Source organism: Schistosoma mansoni (genome assembly GCF_000237925.1).
Source record: "Schistosoma mansoni, WGS project CABG00000000 data, chromosome W unplaced supercontig 0231, strain Puerto Rico, whole genome shotgun sequence".
NCBI lineage: Eukaryota > Metazoa > Platyhelminthes > Trematoda > Strigeidida > Schistosomatidae > Schistosoma > Schistosoma mansoni.
In genome coordinates, this window is record NW_017386023.1 from 147,749 (window position 1) to 166,185 (window position 18,437).

Below are 18,437 nucleotides of genomic sequence, written 5' to 3' on the forward strand. Positions count from 1 at the left end.
TTGAGATGTTTTTGCTGAGAATTCTATATTGTACCAAAAATAGAATATTGAATAAAACTAATACTACTACTACTAATGATTTGCTTTTACTTGTTGTTTTACAGCTTTGGAATTATTGAATATACTTTAGTTAGACTAGTAAAGTAACAGGGTAGACAAAGAGATCCGTTAACATTTTTTCTGGAGATTTGTGTTTCGAGATGAATAATTCATGGGTCTTCTAGTTATGTTGTTTGATTATTTTATTAAGCGTAGATGAATGATACAATCAGTAGAATAAGTTCATTTTGTATTGTTTGTTTGAATTCTACAATTGATCAGGATATGTGCATCCTGTGCGGACTGCTTCGATATTCCCATGAGTCACAAACTTTATAAGCAAAGACGAGTCTTAAATAAGACGAAAAGTGCGTCCTTGATTCCACTGCCAGCCACCATCCATCTTTGCTTTTACCCAGTAGAATAGCTTATCATGATGAATAGGACGTTTTAAGGTAGTTATTATGACAAATAATGTCAGTTGAATAACGACTGGAAGGAAACAATTTTCGGAAATCTACTTCAGTGGTTATCTAACTTACGATATTTAGTGTTTAAAAATATTTTCAAAATTTATAGTGAAATTTCGAACCCAATACCGTTCGCTTCAAACGCCATCACGTTATCCACTTAGCTACTGAATCCTGATAACCACTTGCTTGTGCAATGGGGTACAGGTACATCCGGCTGACGAGTCTCAAATAGAACGAAACGCGCGTCCTGAATTCCACTGCTAGTCACTAACCATCTTTGCTTACAATGCTTGTGAAATAAGGCTATATCGAGGCAATACGCGCAGTATGCATATATGCCAATAAGAGGCTGATCAATTGCAGTCCTAAACATGAATGAGAAGATTCAAACAAACAATACTAAGTGAATTTATACTGAGTAATCATTACAGTGAATTAAAAACGGATGTAATAATGAGTAGGAATCATGGCGAGTTAAAAACTTAATTTTACCTTTTCATCTCATTATATCACTACATTCGTAAATTCTGTAAAAAATGTTTTCTCTTTTCTTTTAATTTATTTAAGCTAAGGATGTTTATTAAACCTTGAATATGTTTATATATTATATGAACACTGCAACATTTGGTAGAAACCATCATTACTTAATTAGTTGGTATATTTTCCTCGTTGATTGTTTGAAAAAATAAAAGGTGTGACTTCATTATAATTCTTGTGTTCGATATATTTTATGAATGAAATAAAACATTATTGGAGTTAAAATTATCGTAAGTGTATATGGATAAAAAAAAAAGAAAAGGAGCCAATAAATAAAATAGATATTGGCTTGTCACGGATTGAACATTAACTCTGAGATGGAGGTACATCTAGCTGACGAGTCCTAAAAAAGACGAAATCTGAGTCCTGGATTCTACTGCTAGATACCATCCATCTCTGATTATAATGCTTGTGAATTAAGGCTCTATCGAGGCAGTCCGCACAGTATGCACATATGCCAATAAGAGACTGATCAATTGCAGTCCTAAATAACAATGGGAAGATTCAAACAAACAATACTAAGGGAATTTGGAGCTAATAATTGTTGAAAAACTCTTTTTCTTTATGTGTTCACGATACATACTGGTTGAATGAATATTTTTGTAACATTACTCATTATATGTTAAACGAAAATTTATTGTAACAAGAAAGAGTAAGATAGAATAAGGCGACTTCTATTAAACTTTAATATTAGGGAGCTTAAAATGTTGTATCACAACACAGCACAACCCATATTATTAAAATTTTGATAACTGTTGCACTAAAGATGATTATAATTCAATTAACTAGTCACTTCATAGTGTTGTGTCATGTTTATTGATGGTATTTAGTGGTTGTAATATAGCCACCGGACATAGTGACTCAAAATCATGTGCAGGTATTAGGTGGTTGAAGGCAATTAACAGAAATCTCAGGGTCCAGGTTTTGGGCTTTCTGGCGGTAATCAGCAAGTTATACCTTCACTCTTGAGCAAACTGTAGCTTTGAATGGGATTTGAACCCCTTTAAGGTCATTTGGGGCCCGAACAGATCAATGAGGTCGTTTCACATTGTGAAGCTGTAAATGAACCATAAAACTGATTTTCTTCTTTCAATCACAATGATTATTCTATCAGATTTGATGACCTAATTTCAATTCAGTTTAAACAAACAATCAATTGATTTGTCAATAAAAACATTTACTAAAAGCTATTGTTAATGAACCTAAACAAAATAAAATTCCTTGAAAATTTAATCAAATTATACACGAAAGTGGATTTTAAAAATACATGGAAAATGTGTCCATAGCATCAAATAAAATAACACATCAATGGATTGAATAAAGAATGAAAGCAGAATAATTAAATGGTTAGATTATTGCACCGAGTGTTTGAATATAATAACAGCATATTTAAAGATTATAATAAAGAATGTTTATGTATCTAAACATAGGCCTTAACAGTTTCTTCATTGGTTGTAGTTGATTATTATTAGTTAAGTATTATTCTTTATTTAAATAATGTTAAAAGAGTGATCATGATTTTCTGTTTTGATTGAGATCATGAATCGATCAATTTCGGATCACCAATGAAAATCTGGAAGCACTGGACGGCCGTTTCGTCCTTGTATACCTTGGATACCTTAGCAGTGTGCATTCGGTGGTCTACATGTTAAGCGTTCATACGCAAGACCGAAGGTCCTGGGTTCTAATCCGACACATAGGATCGTGGATGCACACTCATGAGTAGTCCCATTTGAAAATGAAACTAAAATCTAGTGGTCTAACATTGATCCATTCATGATTTTAATTGAAACTCAACAATTTTCACAACCTTATACTGATAATTTTCTGTTTTATTTTGCTAACGAGTCAATCATTGTTCTTTCTTTTAAGCCATAAATGATTGTTAGTAGTTACATTAGATTATATCTTTATTCTAATAGAATTCATTTATTATGTATTAGGTTCTTGTATTTATTAGTTAATATGAAATTTCTAATCATTTCTGATAAATTGAACTTTACAATTTCTTTTTAATAAATTCCACATTTTATAGAGTTGAGATCATGAGTCAATTCAAGCTAGACCACCATGGAAAACCTGGAAGCATTGGACGGCCGTTTCGTCCTATTATGGGACTCCTCGGCAGTGAGCATTCACGATCCCGCCTCGCGAGATTCGAACCCAGCTGCAATTGACTCATGATCTCAACTCTATCAAATTACTAAAATATCCACAAAACTCTTTCTAAAAATTCCACATTGTAATCTTTTCAATGAATCTCTATTCTTTTGTTGTTTTTTGTTCAGTTTATTACTAGTTTTTGTGTTCCAAGTTTTTCCATTAAAAACTGAGCTAAAATGAACTGTTAAAAAATAAAATAAAAAACTGATCAGCTAAATGAGATTGTAATATTAGGTATCCATTTACTTGTTTGGTAAAAAAAATTTATCAATTTATTAGAATAATGCAACAAATTCATTTCAAGACAATAAATAAAATACTTACTTACTTACGCCTGTTACTACCAATGGAGCATAGGCCGTCGACCAGCATTCTCCAACCCAATCTGTCTTGGACCTTCCTTTCTAGTTGTATCCAACTGCTCTTCCTTCTTCTCATGTTTGTCTCCATTTCTCGGCGTAGTGTATTCGTCCGTCTTCCTCTTCTCCTTTGGCCTTCAGGATTCCGTTTGAGGGCTTGTCTTGTGACGCAGTTGGGTGACTTCCCCAATGTGTGTCATATTCACTTGCAGCGCCTCTTCCTGATTTCTTCCTCCATTGAAATCTGGTTTGTTCTCTCCTACAGTAGGATGTTGCTGATAATGTCTGGTCAACGGATCCGAAATATGTTGCGTAGACAACCGTTAATAAACACCTGTATCTTCTGGATGATGGTTTTGATAGTTCTCCACGTCCCCGCCTGTAGCTCCTCCATGGGCTACTGCCGGTCCCATACTCGGTTAAAGGAGGAGGGTTGGGCATGGGATTAGCAACCCCATCCCGTAGAAAACCAACTCGCTAAGAAAACGCTAACCAGAAAAAATTATTCAGTTAATAAAATAACTTGTATTTAATTCCTGGTGGTTGTAGAAAAAAAAGACGTTTTCCTTTTTTTTTTAAAAAATAAAGCTTTCTCTAATTAAAAAAAGTAATAAAAGGGAACTTGAAAACAACGACCTACTTCAATTTGTTTCTCAATAATAACAAACATAGGAGATTTTATAAGAATGAATAATATTAAAATTACAAAAAAGAAGAAAGTAAATTATGACAGTACTAATAAGAATTGAAATTGATTTTTAGAAAAAAAATCAAATGATTTGACTTATTAGACATTTTATTTAACAAATTCACATGGTGTTATTTACTTGTGTCTTTCTATTGTTATTTAGGACTGCAATTGATCAGATTCTTATTGGCATATGTGCATACTGTGCGGACTGCCTCGATATTGCCTGAAGTCACAAGATTTATAAGCAAAGATGGTTAGTGGCTAGCAGTGGAATCCAGGATGCACGTTTCATCCTACTTAGGACTCTCATAGTTGATGTTCTTTCTGTGACTCGAACCCAGTACCGTTCACTTCAAACGCCATCACTTTATCCACTTTTCCTGAGATTCATGTCATGGACTTGTGAACTAAAGTGATGATATTTATTTCAGGATATACACGGTTTCATTAGTTAATCGCTAGACGTGTTACATATCCGTGATAATACCATACTATTTTCCAGTTTAAAATCACTTTTATAAGCTGGAACTAATCTTTGTCAAGAATTCACCGATATATTCTAAAATAAAACTGAGCACAAGATAACTATGTTGTCACAAATGAGACTCCTCAATAGTGAGGAAAGAATATTTACGCACATTTTACGGTGTTTTAATTTCAGTAACAAATATTTACATAAATTTATTTTGTATTGTTTGTTTGAATCTTCTCATTGATGTTTACAACTTCAATTGATCAGTCTCATTGGTATATGTGCATCCTGAATGGATTGCCTCGACACTGACTGAAATCCAAGACTCACGTTTCGTCCTATTCGATGCTCATCGGCTAAATGTACAAACTGAATTTAAACTTCACCCCATTGCACAAGCAAGTGGCTATAGGGAATTATTAACTGGGCGGATAACGTGATGTTGTTTTAAGTGAACGGTACTGGGTTTGTGTACCGGAGTGAACATCAACCGTGAGATTCAGGTACATCCGACTAACGAGTCCCGGATAGGGTGAAACTTGCATCCTGGATTCCATTGCTAGTCATCATCCACCTTTGCTAATATTGATAAGTAAGCTCAATTTTATACAGTTCATTTTTTATGCAATGTATTATTGTATTTACACATAATTGGTTTTTATATTTACTGCCAGAATAGGTTTGTACATTAAAACGCTATATTTTTTGCAGTCCATTAAATCGTAATAGTTAAAAAAACGGTTACTGGTCATAGAATTACGGTTCAGTGGTTTAAATTTAATGTATTTGACGTACATTCTGGATGTTCTAGGTTTTATCAGGTATGGGGTCACAGTTGTACATTGCTGAGGAATCCTATTAGATCGTGAAACCATTACTTAATGCTCCATGCTTCTCAATGGATTTCCAATTGGCGTCTACATAAATGTGAGGGGGGGAGGGAGAGCGAAGCTCGAACTGATAAAGCTATATAAACCCTTTATCTCAATAAAGTCATTACAGTTATGTCAAACATTTAAACATTCAATATCTTGGTAACTGAAAATAATTGAACGTAAATCCATCAACAAGCGTTATATGTTTTCTTCAAGTATAAAATTTTTTTTTTCAGATGAAAGTTGACAAAATGAGTAATTGTTTTATAGCCCGGTCCAAAATTAATTTAATTAATAACACATTTATATATGGCTACAAACATATATGCATATCAGGTAAAACTAGCTACCAATCGTTTATAAGGAAAGTGTATTTCTCATTAAACATTTACTATTCTCTATTTGTTTTATTTGTTTCCGTTAAAGTCTCAGAATTCAAATTGGCCAATCATAAAATTGAAAATTTTATTTGGTTGTTCAATGTTCATTTATCAACCGGTGAAGACTGGTTTTTATCCTAATTTCATAATTAAACAAAGAAGAGGACACAAATTATTATAATTCAATACAAATGAATTACTTCATTATGATTAACAGATATTTTACTAAAATGATATAAAGATCAAAACTTGTCATTATATATGGTGACCTGTCGCTGTTAAACTCACATGTTAATACTTTGTTCAACTGATATGAACAGAAAAATAATAGTTGTTCTCATGACGATGCCCTAAATATAAACACGATATACATAAAAAGTCAACTTTTATTAGACCATATGGTAACATCATGCTACTATTGATATTTATCTGTATCAGTTAAAATGAATTCAGAACTACAACCAATTATCATGAATTCTCATTTAGATTCCAATTATGCAACTGGCACACCTACTAACTTATCATCAACCAATCAAGCTGAAATCAGTTTCGGCTCAAACAATAACTCTAATTCATACATAGCATTACTAAGGAATTCCTCATTTATTAATAAAAGTTTAAGTCTTGTTGAAAAATTTAAAATGGGATCAATGTTGTCTGAACTGAATACAACAAATAAATCCATGGGAAGCGAAGAACATGGACGAAAATTTCAACAACCATCACAAGAGCAAGAACAAATCACTAAACCCTCAATACTTTCACGGAGTGTTGATTTACAGACAGGAATACAGGATATTTCATTTGCCGATAATTCAACTTCAAAACAATCTGATTCTTCATTAAAACATGAAAATAATATGAAGAACAAGAAATTATTTCCTTCAAATGAATCAATCAAAGATATAGAGATAACACGATCAGTAGTTAAAAAACGTTCACCATCAAAAACAATTCACAAACTACATTCAGGTGATAAAATAAACTCAATGTCTCATTCAAAAACTGTTCATGGTTATAGAGACATAGCATATATTAGCCTTGAAGCTGCACCAAAATCAAATATTTTGTCGACGTCTATAAATGACTCATCACCAAGGAATATAAAAACATCAAGTAGGAATAGGTCAGGGATTACTAATTTCAGTCATTGTCAATATGATAACTATCCAATATTCAGTGATAATGACCACCAGTTTGGACGAGTTCATAATGATCTTATGGAAAGCAGTAGACCACATCAATACGGTACTTCAAATGACTGTATTGATTTTAAAATACCTACCGTAAGAAATGTTGTTTTAGCTACTCCTTCTAACGAAACATATCCTAGTCAGCAGAACACTCCATACTCTAAATGTTGGAATAATGCCGTTGAACTTAATAACTTATCAAGATCTTGTAATTCTGTATTATATCATTCACCAAGACAAGGAAACTCTTGTAAGGTAACAGATACAGAAAGGAGTAACAAATTACTTGATGAGTTACACAGATTATATATTCAGCTGAAAGAAGCAGAGAATGAAATTTCTGAACGAGACTCTTATATACGTTACTTGCAGAGTATCATATTCAGGCGTGATCAACTGATTCAACAGCTTATAAAACAAGTTCCTGAATCATATATTCCGGAAGAATACTATGAGTCCATCAATGAGTTGGAAGGACATACAAAAGTTGTTCATACTGAATGTCAAAAATCAAAACAATTACAAATGTATCATAAAGCTGTAAAACATTATGATAAATCAAATGTACCCAGTATGAATGTATCAAGATGGGATTCAGAACATGTATCCCATTATAAAAATAACAGAAGTTCATATCTTAAAGCTAATGCTTCTGGATTTGTTGAACAGCATGAAAATTATTCTAGAGAAAATAATAAAACAAATGACGTGAAAATAATAACACCTACTCCGGTTAATACTACTAACAACAGTCCGATTATAAGTAGCAATTCTTACAATAAATGTGATTTACCGTTTAGTAAGTTACAGTATTCTAAATCAGGTACACTTATTAGTTTGAATAATACCAGTGAATATAATGTTGGAAATGTTATTAACAGTAATGCAACAGATGGAATGGAAACAAATGATAACAAGACACCAGGGATTGGAATGAATTTACAAATTATATCTAAATCACGTGTTAAACGTAATGCTATATCTGGTGAATCAGAAAAATATCTTCCACCTCCAGCAAGTCATTTGTCAAATTGGCCTAAAATTGAGAAACCAGCACAGTAAGCATTATGGTTATAAATGTCATATATATATATTATTTTATATGAAGTTATTGTTTCCTAACAAATAATGTATAAACTTAATTCAGTATGAACTGAAATAAGTAAGAAAATAATTTACCAAAGAAATCTATTGTAAAATAATACTGACATACCAGGAACATATTTATGTCGAAATGCGAGAACTAAACAGATACATAATAAAAAGAGATGGATGGTGACTAGCAGTGGAATCCAGGATGCAAGTTTCACCCTATTCGAGTCTCGTCAGCCGGATGTACCTGAATCTCAGAGTCGATGTTCACTCGTACACGAACCCAGTATCGTCCAATTCAAACACTATCACGTTATCCAATTAGCTAATGATTCCCGATAACCCCTTGCTTGTGCAATGGGGTGAAGTTTAAATTCATTTTGTATATCCGGCTGATGAGCATCGAATAGGACGAAACGTGAGTCCTGGATTCCAGTGCTAGATGCCATTCATTTCTGCCTATAATGTTTGTGATTTAAGATAATGCCTAGGCAATCCACAGAGGATGCACATATGTCAATGAGACTGATCAATTGAAGTTGTAAACATCAATGGGAAGATTGACACAAATAATACCATATGAATTTAAACAAATATAATCAATGTTTGTTAGCTTCGGTCAGTTTTCATTATTACGCTGTAGCTTCATAAAGCTATCGATGAATAACTACTGTTTATTTTAGGGTAATGTGAAGTATTCTTTAAACATTTAACTCTCAATTAATCCTTAGGAGCTCTGAATGAGAACAAACACAATGATCTTTTCTTTACTTTATAATTGCATGAAGTAAAACATTATTGGAGCTCAAGTTCTTAATTCTAAATGACAATTCTATGAATCGTGTCCTGCAACAGTCTAGTCGGAAACTTAGTACAAAATGTAAACGTTCTCAGTTAGATTTATAGTTCACATAACAATGTTAAAATTTTTTAAAATATTGTACAAATACGAAGCATCCGTTGTCTGAAATGAATAGAAAATAAACGTAGATTAGTATACATACATATAGTGAAATGAAAATATATTAGTATATGCTAAACGTCTATGTAATCTGTAAGTTTATATAGTGATAAAAAAATAAATAAGTCGTAGTTATGAGGAAGGGACACTTTTTGAAGTGGATAAAGTTATCAACGAAATATAAAGGAAATGTTAATGACAACTGATATTACAAGCTTTAAAAAACGATTCAGATGTTACAATTATTATCTAATCATTTATTTGTGTCTACTTAAAAGTCGGTAAGAATAAAAGTACATTAGTTGATGTTCTTCTGTTATTTTTTTTCTTTGCCTACTTTATATTGTAGTAATATTCAAGACAATTAATCTTGCTCATTTTATTCTCTCTATATATAATATCATCTTCCGAAACTCATATTCATATAAAAAGAATAATAGAGCAACGAATTATTTCACTCCAATAAGTTTTTCACTATTATTCTACGATTATATATATATACTTATGTTCCCGAACGGTTGGGTATCATTCATTAAACACTCCTCTGTAGATTAAGCTGAATATGATTTTAGAATGACAAGTTCAACTTTTACATTCAAAGTTTGGTCATGATTTTGAAAAGTTAAATCATTTTATCTGTTGTAAGCAAAGATAGATATTGGCTAGCAGTGGAATCCAGGAAGTGCTCTTCGTCCTATTTGGGACTCGCCACTATCCATCGTTGTTTACCATGCTTGTGAATTAAGGCTATATCGAGGCAATACGCACAAGATGCACATATGTCAATTAGAGACTGACCTGTTGCAGTCCTAAACATGAATGGGAAGATTCAAACAAACAATACTAAGTGCATTTTATCTGTTGCTTTAGTAGTCTTATCAAGATCACAAAATGAAATCATTAATAAGAACTGTTGAGAAACTTGATAATATAACAAAACGTCATTCGCATAAATTCGAGTTTAAAGCAAAGTAAAGTATTTGGATATATTAGGCAGTTAGTTAGAAACCTCAACAGATAGAAAAATTTGACACATGACAATCAATCAAGATATAATACAACTTCCAAATGTAGATAATTTTCAAAACTCATGACCTAATCAACAATGGATTCAGATAATTAGAAGTCTCAACTTTTTGTTTAATTGTCCATTATAACTATGATGAAAGAGAAAACTTACTTAGTTAAAAAAAACGACAGCAGATGTACATTCGAACCTTTATGACTCGATCGATTTGATTGGTAAATTCTAAAGGACATATAGTCACAAATATCTAACTTCTATTTACTTTCAATGTTACATGCATATCAAACTATAATAGTTTTGTTCTTCCTTTTAAGATATTACTTCTTTTCAGAAGGGGGTTTTGTGGAGATTATAGTAATTTTATATAGTTGAGATCATGAGTCAATTGAAGGTAGACCACCATGGAAAACCTGATCTCGCGAGGCGGGATCGTGGATGTTGCAATACTGAAGAGTCCCACATCAGGACGAAATGGCCGTCCAGTGCCTCCAGGTTTTCCATGGTGGTCTAGGTTCAATTGACCTATGATCTCAACTATATTAGTTATTTATTGAATCACTTAGAATGTGAAGTATTACGATTGTGGACTGAAATGTAATGTAAATCTAATTGTAATGTACTACAAGATTTATTGTATTTTATAGAATAGATAGAAAAACAGTATTTTATTCGTCAAAACAATTAATTTATCTTGAACTGTATATCATAGTTCTTTGTGTTTTTTATACCTGACAAAACTTCTTACAATTAGTGATATTACCTCTTTGACTTTAGTTTGTTTACAGTGGTTCGTTAGTTAGTTTTAACAGATTCATAAAGAACTAATCGTTCTCTTAAAAATCACATGAAGAACGATAAATTAAAGTTAGTGAGCTGAGTAAACTTTATCAGATATACGATTTCCTAGTAAGAAAGACTTCATTTGTACATATTTACTGATTATTTAGTTTGTCAATATACTGTGTACATATATCGATAAATTATACTAATATTTATCCCAACGTCTTTTGAGTGCATCTGTTACTATTGTGAATACAATGTAAATGGCTGGCTTTCAACTTCACTCAATCCTAATTACGATTCGCGTTCATAGACAGTAGAAAAGGAAACCTTTTTGTTTCCAATCACTCATAGAATCATTTGATTATTGTCTTCGGATACATAATTGGAACAATACCTCGATTACTTTGTACACAATGAATTTATTAATTTGAAGGTACTAATTATTGAATTACTTTGGGATAGAACTGTAATGTTAGATATACACTTACAAAATGAATATCTCTTTGATGTTCACATAAAATGGTAGATAAAAATATACCCAATATACAAATTAATTTGCAATTGAAAGTTTAAAGGATACCACTTTTTACCATAACTAATATAATCTAATTTATTTATTAGGACTGCATAATTAAATTACAAAATTGTATGAAAGCTCTTATACAAATTATTTGTAATGTTATTATAAGTATTATACAAATAGCGGTGATTGTTTGTAATAAATTAGAAAAATGCTAAACTTATAAGATTAAAACAGGACACCTAACCGTTTTCATTCTGATCGTGTAACACAAAACTTTATAGATGTTGAAAATGAACCGTTTCAATGTGAAAAATATTGGCTTTTATTAAACTAGAATTAATGTTTGTGGAAATTGCAGTAATTTTTAATAGTTGAATTCATGAGTCGATGTAAGTCAGACCACCATCAAAAACCTGAAATCACTGGACGGCTTTTTCGTTCTAGTATGGGACTCCTCAGTAGTGCACATCCACGAACCTGCATATGGAACTCGAGCCAGTCAACTTCAGTCTCACACGCAAACAATTAACCTCTAGACCATTGGGCCGGCATCCAACAGTGTTAATGTGCACTGCTGAGCAGTCCCATACTAGGACGAAAAGGCCGTCCAGGGCTTCCATGATTTCAATGGTGGTCTAGCTTAAATCGACTCCTGAAGTCAACTAATAAAAATTTCATTGAATCATTTGTCATTATTATTACTATACAAACCACACAAAGTCAGGTTAACATAAAAAAATTTCCCTCAATAAAAATTCTTATTTATGTTCCAAACGAATAATTATCTATTAGACCAGATGTTATCATATAAATAAAAACAACTTAGTATGAAGATGACATTTTTCAATGTATCAGTCCACTGATATATGAACGGTGAAAATTGTTTTGAATAAAATCTCTTCAGATTCCACAGTTTTGTATTCAAATCAATAATTCAAACAGTGACCAGGTTCAAGGTAAATTATATTATTTAAAACTATAGAATGGGAATTAAGGATTCTTCGTCAAAAAGTCAAACAAAATTGTCAATGTTAAAATGACTGATACGTTATGTTAACTTAAATAAGTTTTTATATAAAATGAATTTTCAGTATGGGATTGTGGAGATTGTTAAGTTTTTGGTTAAGATCATGAATCGATCAATGTTAGACCACCATTAGAAACCTGAAAGCACTGAATGAGTTTTTCGTTCTAGTTTGAAACTTCTCATTAGTGCTCATCGATGAATCTGTTTGATAAATTATCAGAATATTTATGGTAACATGCCGTAAGAGAGACAGTAGCGCGCTCACTAGTCAAATCAAATTTTCAGTGTGAGAAGTTAAATGAATTCCATCAGAGATAATAAAGTGGGATTACTTATGTGTACCAAAGATTAATAGTGTTGTTGAAACAATAAGAATAATCTTAATACAAGTAAATAAAAAAATAAAGACAATAACGTGTAGACGTAGCCAAGTTAACATTACACGTTAGCCATTTTTAATATTAACAATTGGTTCCTCCTTTTCTACAAACAGTCCTAAATTCACACGTTATGATTAAAAATGATGTATTTTGCCTTAAATCTGGTCAATTTTTGAATGATAAATTTTGTTATGCAACTCTGGAATCTGAAAAGAATCCACTGAAAAGAACATTCTTCGTTTATAATATCCGTGTTTTAGTATGATGAGGATTTTAAAACAAGTGCATTAATTAGAGAATAACCGCATATTACATTCAGTGTGATAGTATATTCATCAGTAATAAAAATTATACTGATTGGATATGCAGAGTTAAAATCAGTATACCGATTTAATTTTGACAGTTTTCGGTATATGGCTAAATTGACATCAAAAATATTCCGCATTATCTCCTTTGGACTATTTAAACTTACGTTAATTTTATTTTGGTTTTTTATTAACTCTGAAGAAGTGTGTTACATTAAGTCACGAATCGTCAGGAATATAATTTTTCAGTTCACTGCGATATAACAAATATATATTTATTATCATTCACAAATCCTCCATCAACTGTCTTTTACATCCTTCATGATTCTTTCGATTCTCAATTCTTTGTTCTCCTTTCTGTTTTCTCCAGTTCAATCTTCTCAACATTCTCCTGCCAGGTATTTCATTCCTGATTGGTGTTACATAATATTTATGCCTGTCAACATAATTTGCATACATTACACTATGAACCACATTGGGATCAGTACAGTTTAAGGTTTCATAATAATGTAGTTGATATATTGTTGTAGGTTCCAGTTTTATTTGTTCATAGCCTAATGAATTCAATGGAACATTATGTTAGATTAACCATTTGATCAGTCATAGTTTTAATCAAATAAACTAATCAAAATCCTTTGAATTCAATGCAAGCTACCTGTTTTCTAATCACAATTTTTTTACATCTTTTTTAATGATTATTATTTTTAATTTTTAATTGAAATATTTTCAAATAAGATTTGTTTACCTAAATACAAAAAAAAACAAACAAAAATATAAATCACTCATTTAATAAAACCAACTCAAAAGGGCACAAAAGAAGGAATAGGAAATGAACACAGAATTTGTGAACTTTTACTTAAGGTTTTTCAAAAAAATATTTTTCTCAATAATCACCTAGTATCTAACTCCTATTTTTTTCCCATTGAAAATGTCTTAATGTATCCTATCGGTAAAACTTGTTTTTATTTATTTATTTATTTCCGTATTGATATAGATCTCCTATCAACGTAATCATATCGGCAATATTATATGACTTACTTAAACGTATTAATTTCTATCATTATCACTATGTACATTTGGTTATAGGCTCATTTATACGGTAAATATTTCTTGAAACATTGAAACACGTGAATCATGTACCTGAACATGTAGAAAACAGATAAATCATGATTAGAAAGAGTTAAATTGTTTTTATTTGCATATTTATACTGAAGTGGATATCAGTTTTTGTTTGTTTGTTTTTTGAAAAAAAACAACATTAATAAATATAATAATAGAAAAACAAACATTATTATTATTGCTCATTTAAGATTATTGTTTGTATTTGTCAGCTTAATTTTTCATATTTTTTTGCACCAAAATGATTCGTCAAACAAGAGAAAAGAGCACGTATTATATAAATTAAGGAATATTAGATAACATATCAGGGATTACTATTAAGGACTATAAAGTAATATAAGATAACTATATAAATCATTTTAATTTTGTTTGTTTGTTCAATGGTATGTGACTTATGATGGATAACTGTATTCCTATACAAATTATAAATGTTTCATCGATTAAGATGTAAAAACAATACGGGAATGTATGAAAGGTATCTATGTATATAACTGTTTTTTATGACAATTATGTAAGTTAAGATGGATAGTAGATTGCAGTGGAATTCAGGACGCGCGTTTCGGCTTATTTGGGACTCGTCAGCTGGATGTACCTACATTTCAGAGTTGATGTTCAATCTGGGATTCAAACCCAGTACCTTTCGCAAATAGGAGGAAATACTCGTCATGGATTCCACTGCTAGCCACTATCCATATTTTCATACCCTGCTTATGAATTAAGGCAATATCGAGGCAATACACACAGTATGCACAGATGCCAATAAGAGACTGACCAGTTGCAGTCCTAAACATCAATGAGAAGATTCAAACAAGTAATACTAAGTGAATTAAATTATTTAAGTTGTTATATAGTGTAAAGAACTAAGCAGAAATATCATTTAAAAGGTATTTGTTAATTTTAAATTTTCTTCGTAAATTGAGGCTCTCTACAATCTAAAGAAATAAAGTTAAAATTGTCTTTTTTTATTAGAAAATTTCTAAAAATTATTTCTCATCTAAACTAAACTTTCATTTGTAAATCAGTATTCTGATGGGTTAATAGATATATAACAAATGACTGTTTACATTACATATCTATTAGAATTGTATTTTTAAACTATATAATTCTTTACTTGTTGAAGATAGCATGCGTTTCTACGTTAATTAATAATTTAATTTATTGTTTAGTTGAAATCATGAGTCAGCTGAAGCTAGATCACCATGGAAAACTTGGAAGCATTGGAAGGCTGTTTCGTTTTATTGTGGGACTCTCGCGAGGCGGGATCGTGGATGTGCACTGCTGAGAAGTCCGACAATAGGATGAAACGGCCGTTCAGCGCTTCCAGGTTTTCTATAGTGGCCTAGCTTCAATTGACTCATGATTTCAACCATATAAAATTACTAAAATCTCCACAAAACCCCCTTAAATTATTATTGCTATATTTACTATTGTCCCATATTAAAGATATTATGAAATATGAATTTTCATTCGATTTGAAATAAGTTAAAGGTAGACAAAATAAAATTATGTAACTGTTTATACAGTGTACCTTTGAATGTTATAGATCAATTCATTAAAGTAGAGCTTGACCATAACATTTCAACCTCAGACATTGAGTCTATTCATCTCCAAACAGTATTTTAATTGTAATCGATAAAAATTCTCATAATCAATTTTAATTTATCAATATGAAACATAATTTTTTTTTTATCTTTTTTTTGTGCGTACATTAAGTAGAACGTAAATAGTAAAAAAAACAAAAAGAAAGGAAAAAAATTACTGTACTGAAATATTTTGTTGTATGTTGATGATACAAGTAAAAACTAACTCCCTTCACACCCTGCCCCCCCCACAGTTATTATGATAAAAACACCAAAAACATAGGTTATATTTAAATTATTATTTCATATTATTCTGTTCACTATGACGTCTATTCATTTATCATAATTAATTGAATTTTTTTTTCATTTTTTCATTGAGAACAACGTTATATTTGACATAAAATTCATTATTAATTGTTTATTAAATGTTACGAGAGTTAATTTTCTTCTCTAGTTGGTAACAAATAAAATATCGATATGATAGATGATCTTATGCATATATATATATGATCTTGAAAACAGAATACGAAATATAAATAACAAACAAACGAAAAAATAATATTGAAACTTGTAAACTATTTCAACAGGTTCTGCAAATAGTTTGTTGAATAGATGAAAAAAAAACACAGTTAAAATATATCGTGAATGCACGTTGTTGAGGAGTCCCATAATAGGATGAAACGTCTATCCAGTGCTTCCAAGTTTTCCATGGTGGTCTAGCTTCAATTGACACATGATTTCAACTATATAAAATTACTAAAATCTCCAAAAAACCCTCTTCTGATTATTACATAATGCATTTTGAAGTATAACCTACAGAAAACAGAATATCATGTATACAAATAATTGAAACATGAAATACATTCAGTTTTCAATATATGCAACACAGAGTAGAATGATATAGATAACATCACTAAATGACTTTTGATAAACATTCTAACCAGGAAGCAATGGATATTTACTTCCTTTTAATATAGAACTACTTAGTATGGTTCATTCACGACCTTAATAAGCATCTATGAAGAGTCCTATACCAAGATGAACTAACTGCTCAATGGTTCTTGATTTCCAACAGCTGACTAAATACAGTCACTTTGTGATTTAAACTATGAAATTCAGCAGTCTTAGTAAACTCTTTATACTAAAAATAATATGAGTTGAACTTGTTACTTCATCTAATCAGTTCGTCACACTAAAAGAATTAAAGCTGAGAAAACAATCTATTGGATTCCAGCTCAGTAGTTGCAGGAAGATATGATAACTATCACGAGATATAAATATTCCGGATTTGATTATGTGCAATGTCGATGATGTGTAATTTTGAAGTGTTTAGAACTAGGACGAAACAACTATCCAAGACTATATGGTTTTCATTAGTTTTCTTGATGACGTTAGTTCATGATTAAAATTAATTTTAAGATTGTCGAAATTTTTTCCTAATATAATACCATTTATTTTCAAAGTGATCATTAAAGTATTAGAATTAAAGTTTTCAGTGGCATTTATAGACAAAATTAGTAGTAAATGTCTGACTCAAAGAAAAAAATAATGATATATGGTTCTATTTACAAAACAGATAACAGTACATATGTATACATGTTTTGAAAAGTGAATATAAAACCCTATCAACGATAGGTATAATCTATCTAATGCTTTGTATTAGTATGACTCAAATGTTATTTGAATGTGAATTGACATACTTCATAAGATGAGTTTACTGAGAAATATTTGTATATCTATGTAGGTGTTTCAAACTGTACTACATCTACTGTAGAAGATGACTGTTGTTGATTTAAATCTGAAAATCTGATTCAAGTGTAACTTTTAAGAAATCAACAATAAAACGGACTAACTAATCTACAGCTCCTTTTTTGACGGTTAAAACAATATCGGTTTCTGATGATAACCATCTCTGTGTTTGTTCACAGAATGTTCAAAAAAACGCGGTCTAAAGTTTATACCGGTTAGAAAGATCTTTACAAATATATGCTTATCATTAAATAAGAATAAAGACTGAAGCCATTTATGAACCTATTTACTGACAAGATATAAATACATGGTTTTCAAATTACTATTTTATCTAAACTGCGAGATCAAGGATAAAACCGAACATCTAACAATTAACTATTAACATTAATGAATGATTAAAATATAGAGGAAAAGATTGTTTGATAAAATCAACCTGCTAATGTTTTCTTTTGTTGATTCAATGTATATGTGTCACTAGACTGGTGCTTGACTCTTTGAAATATGATACTTGATTGTACTTTATTGTATTCTAAACGATTATTACCTATCTATTAAAGTAAATTTTTTGTATAAGATTATATCTTTTCTTGATATTTCTGTTAGTTTCATTCATAAACTATGAATATAGTTGAACAATAGGCAAAAAGAAAATAATATTTTGAAGAAACCTAATTTAAGTTGATTTCCCAGAATGATATTTACCTTATGC

General features: G+C 30.8%; 1 protein-coding gene across 1 annotated transcript in view; it reads left to right on the forward strand.

Annotated features, from left to right (window-relative positions):
- Positions 1 to 6,432: 6,432 nt before the first annotated feature.
- Smp_168670 (cGMP-dependent protein kinase,putative) overlaps positions 6,433 to 18,437 on the forward strand; it is a gene marked incomplete at both ends in the record, with an annotated part of 73,013 nt that continues 61,008 nt past the window's right edge. Inside the window, one exon of the mRNA XM_018790950.1 lies at positions 6,433 to 8,240. Within this exon, the coding sequence (XP_018645828.1) occupies positions 6,433 to 8,240 (1,808 nt within the window). The remainder of the gene's footprint in view (positions 8,241 to 18,437) is intronic.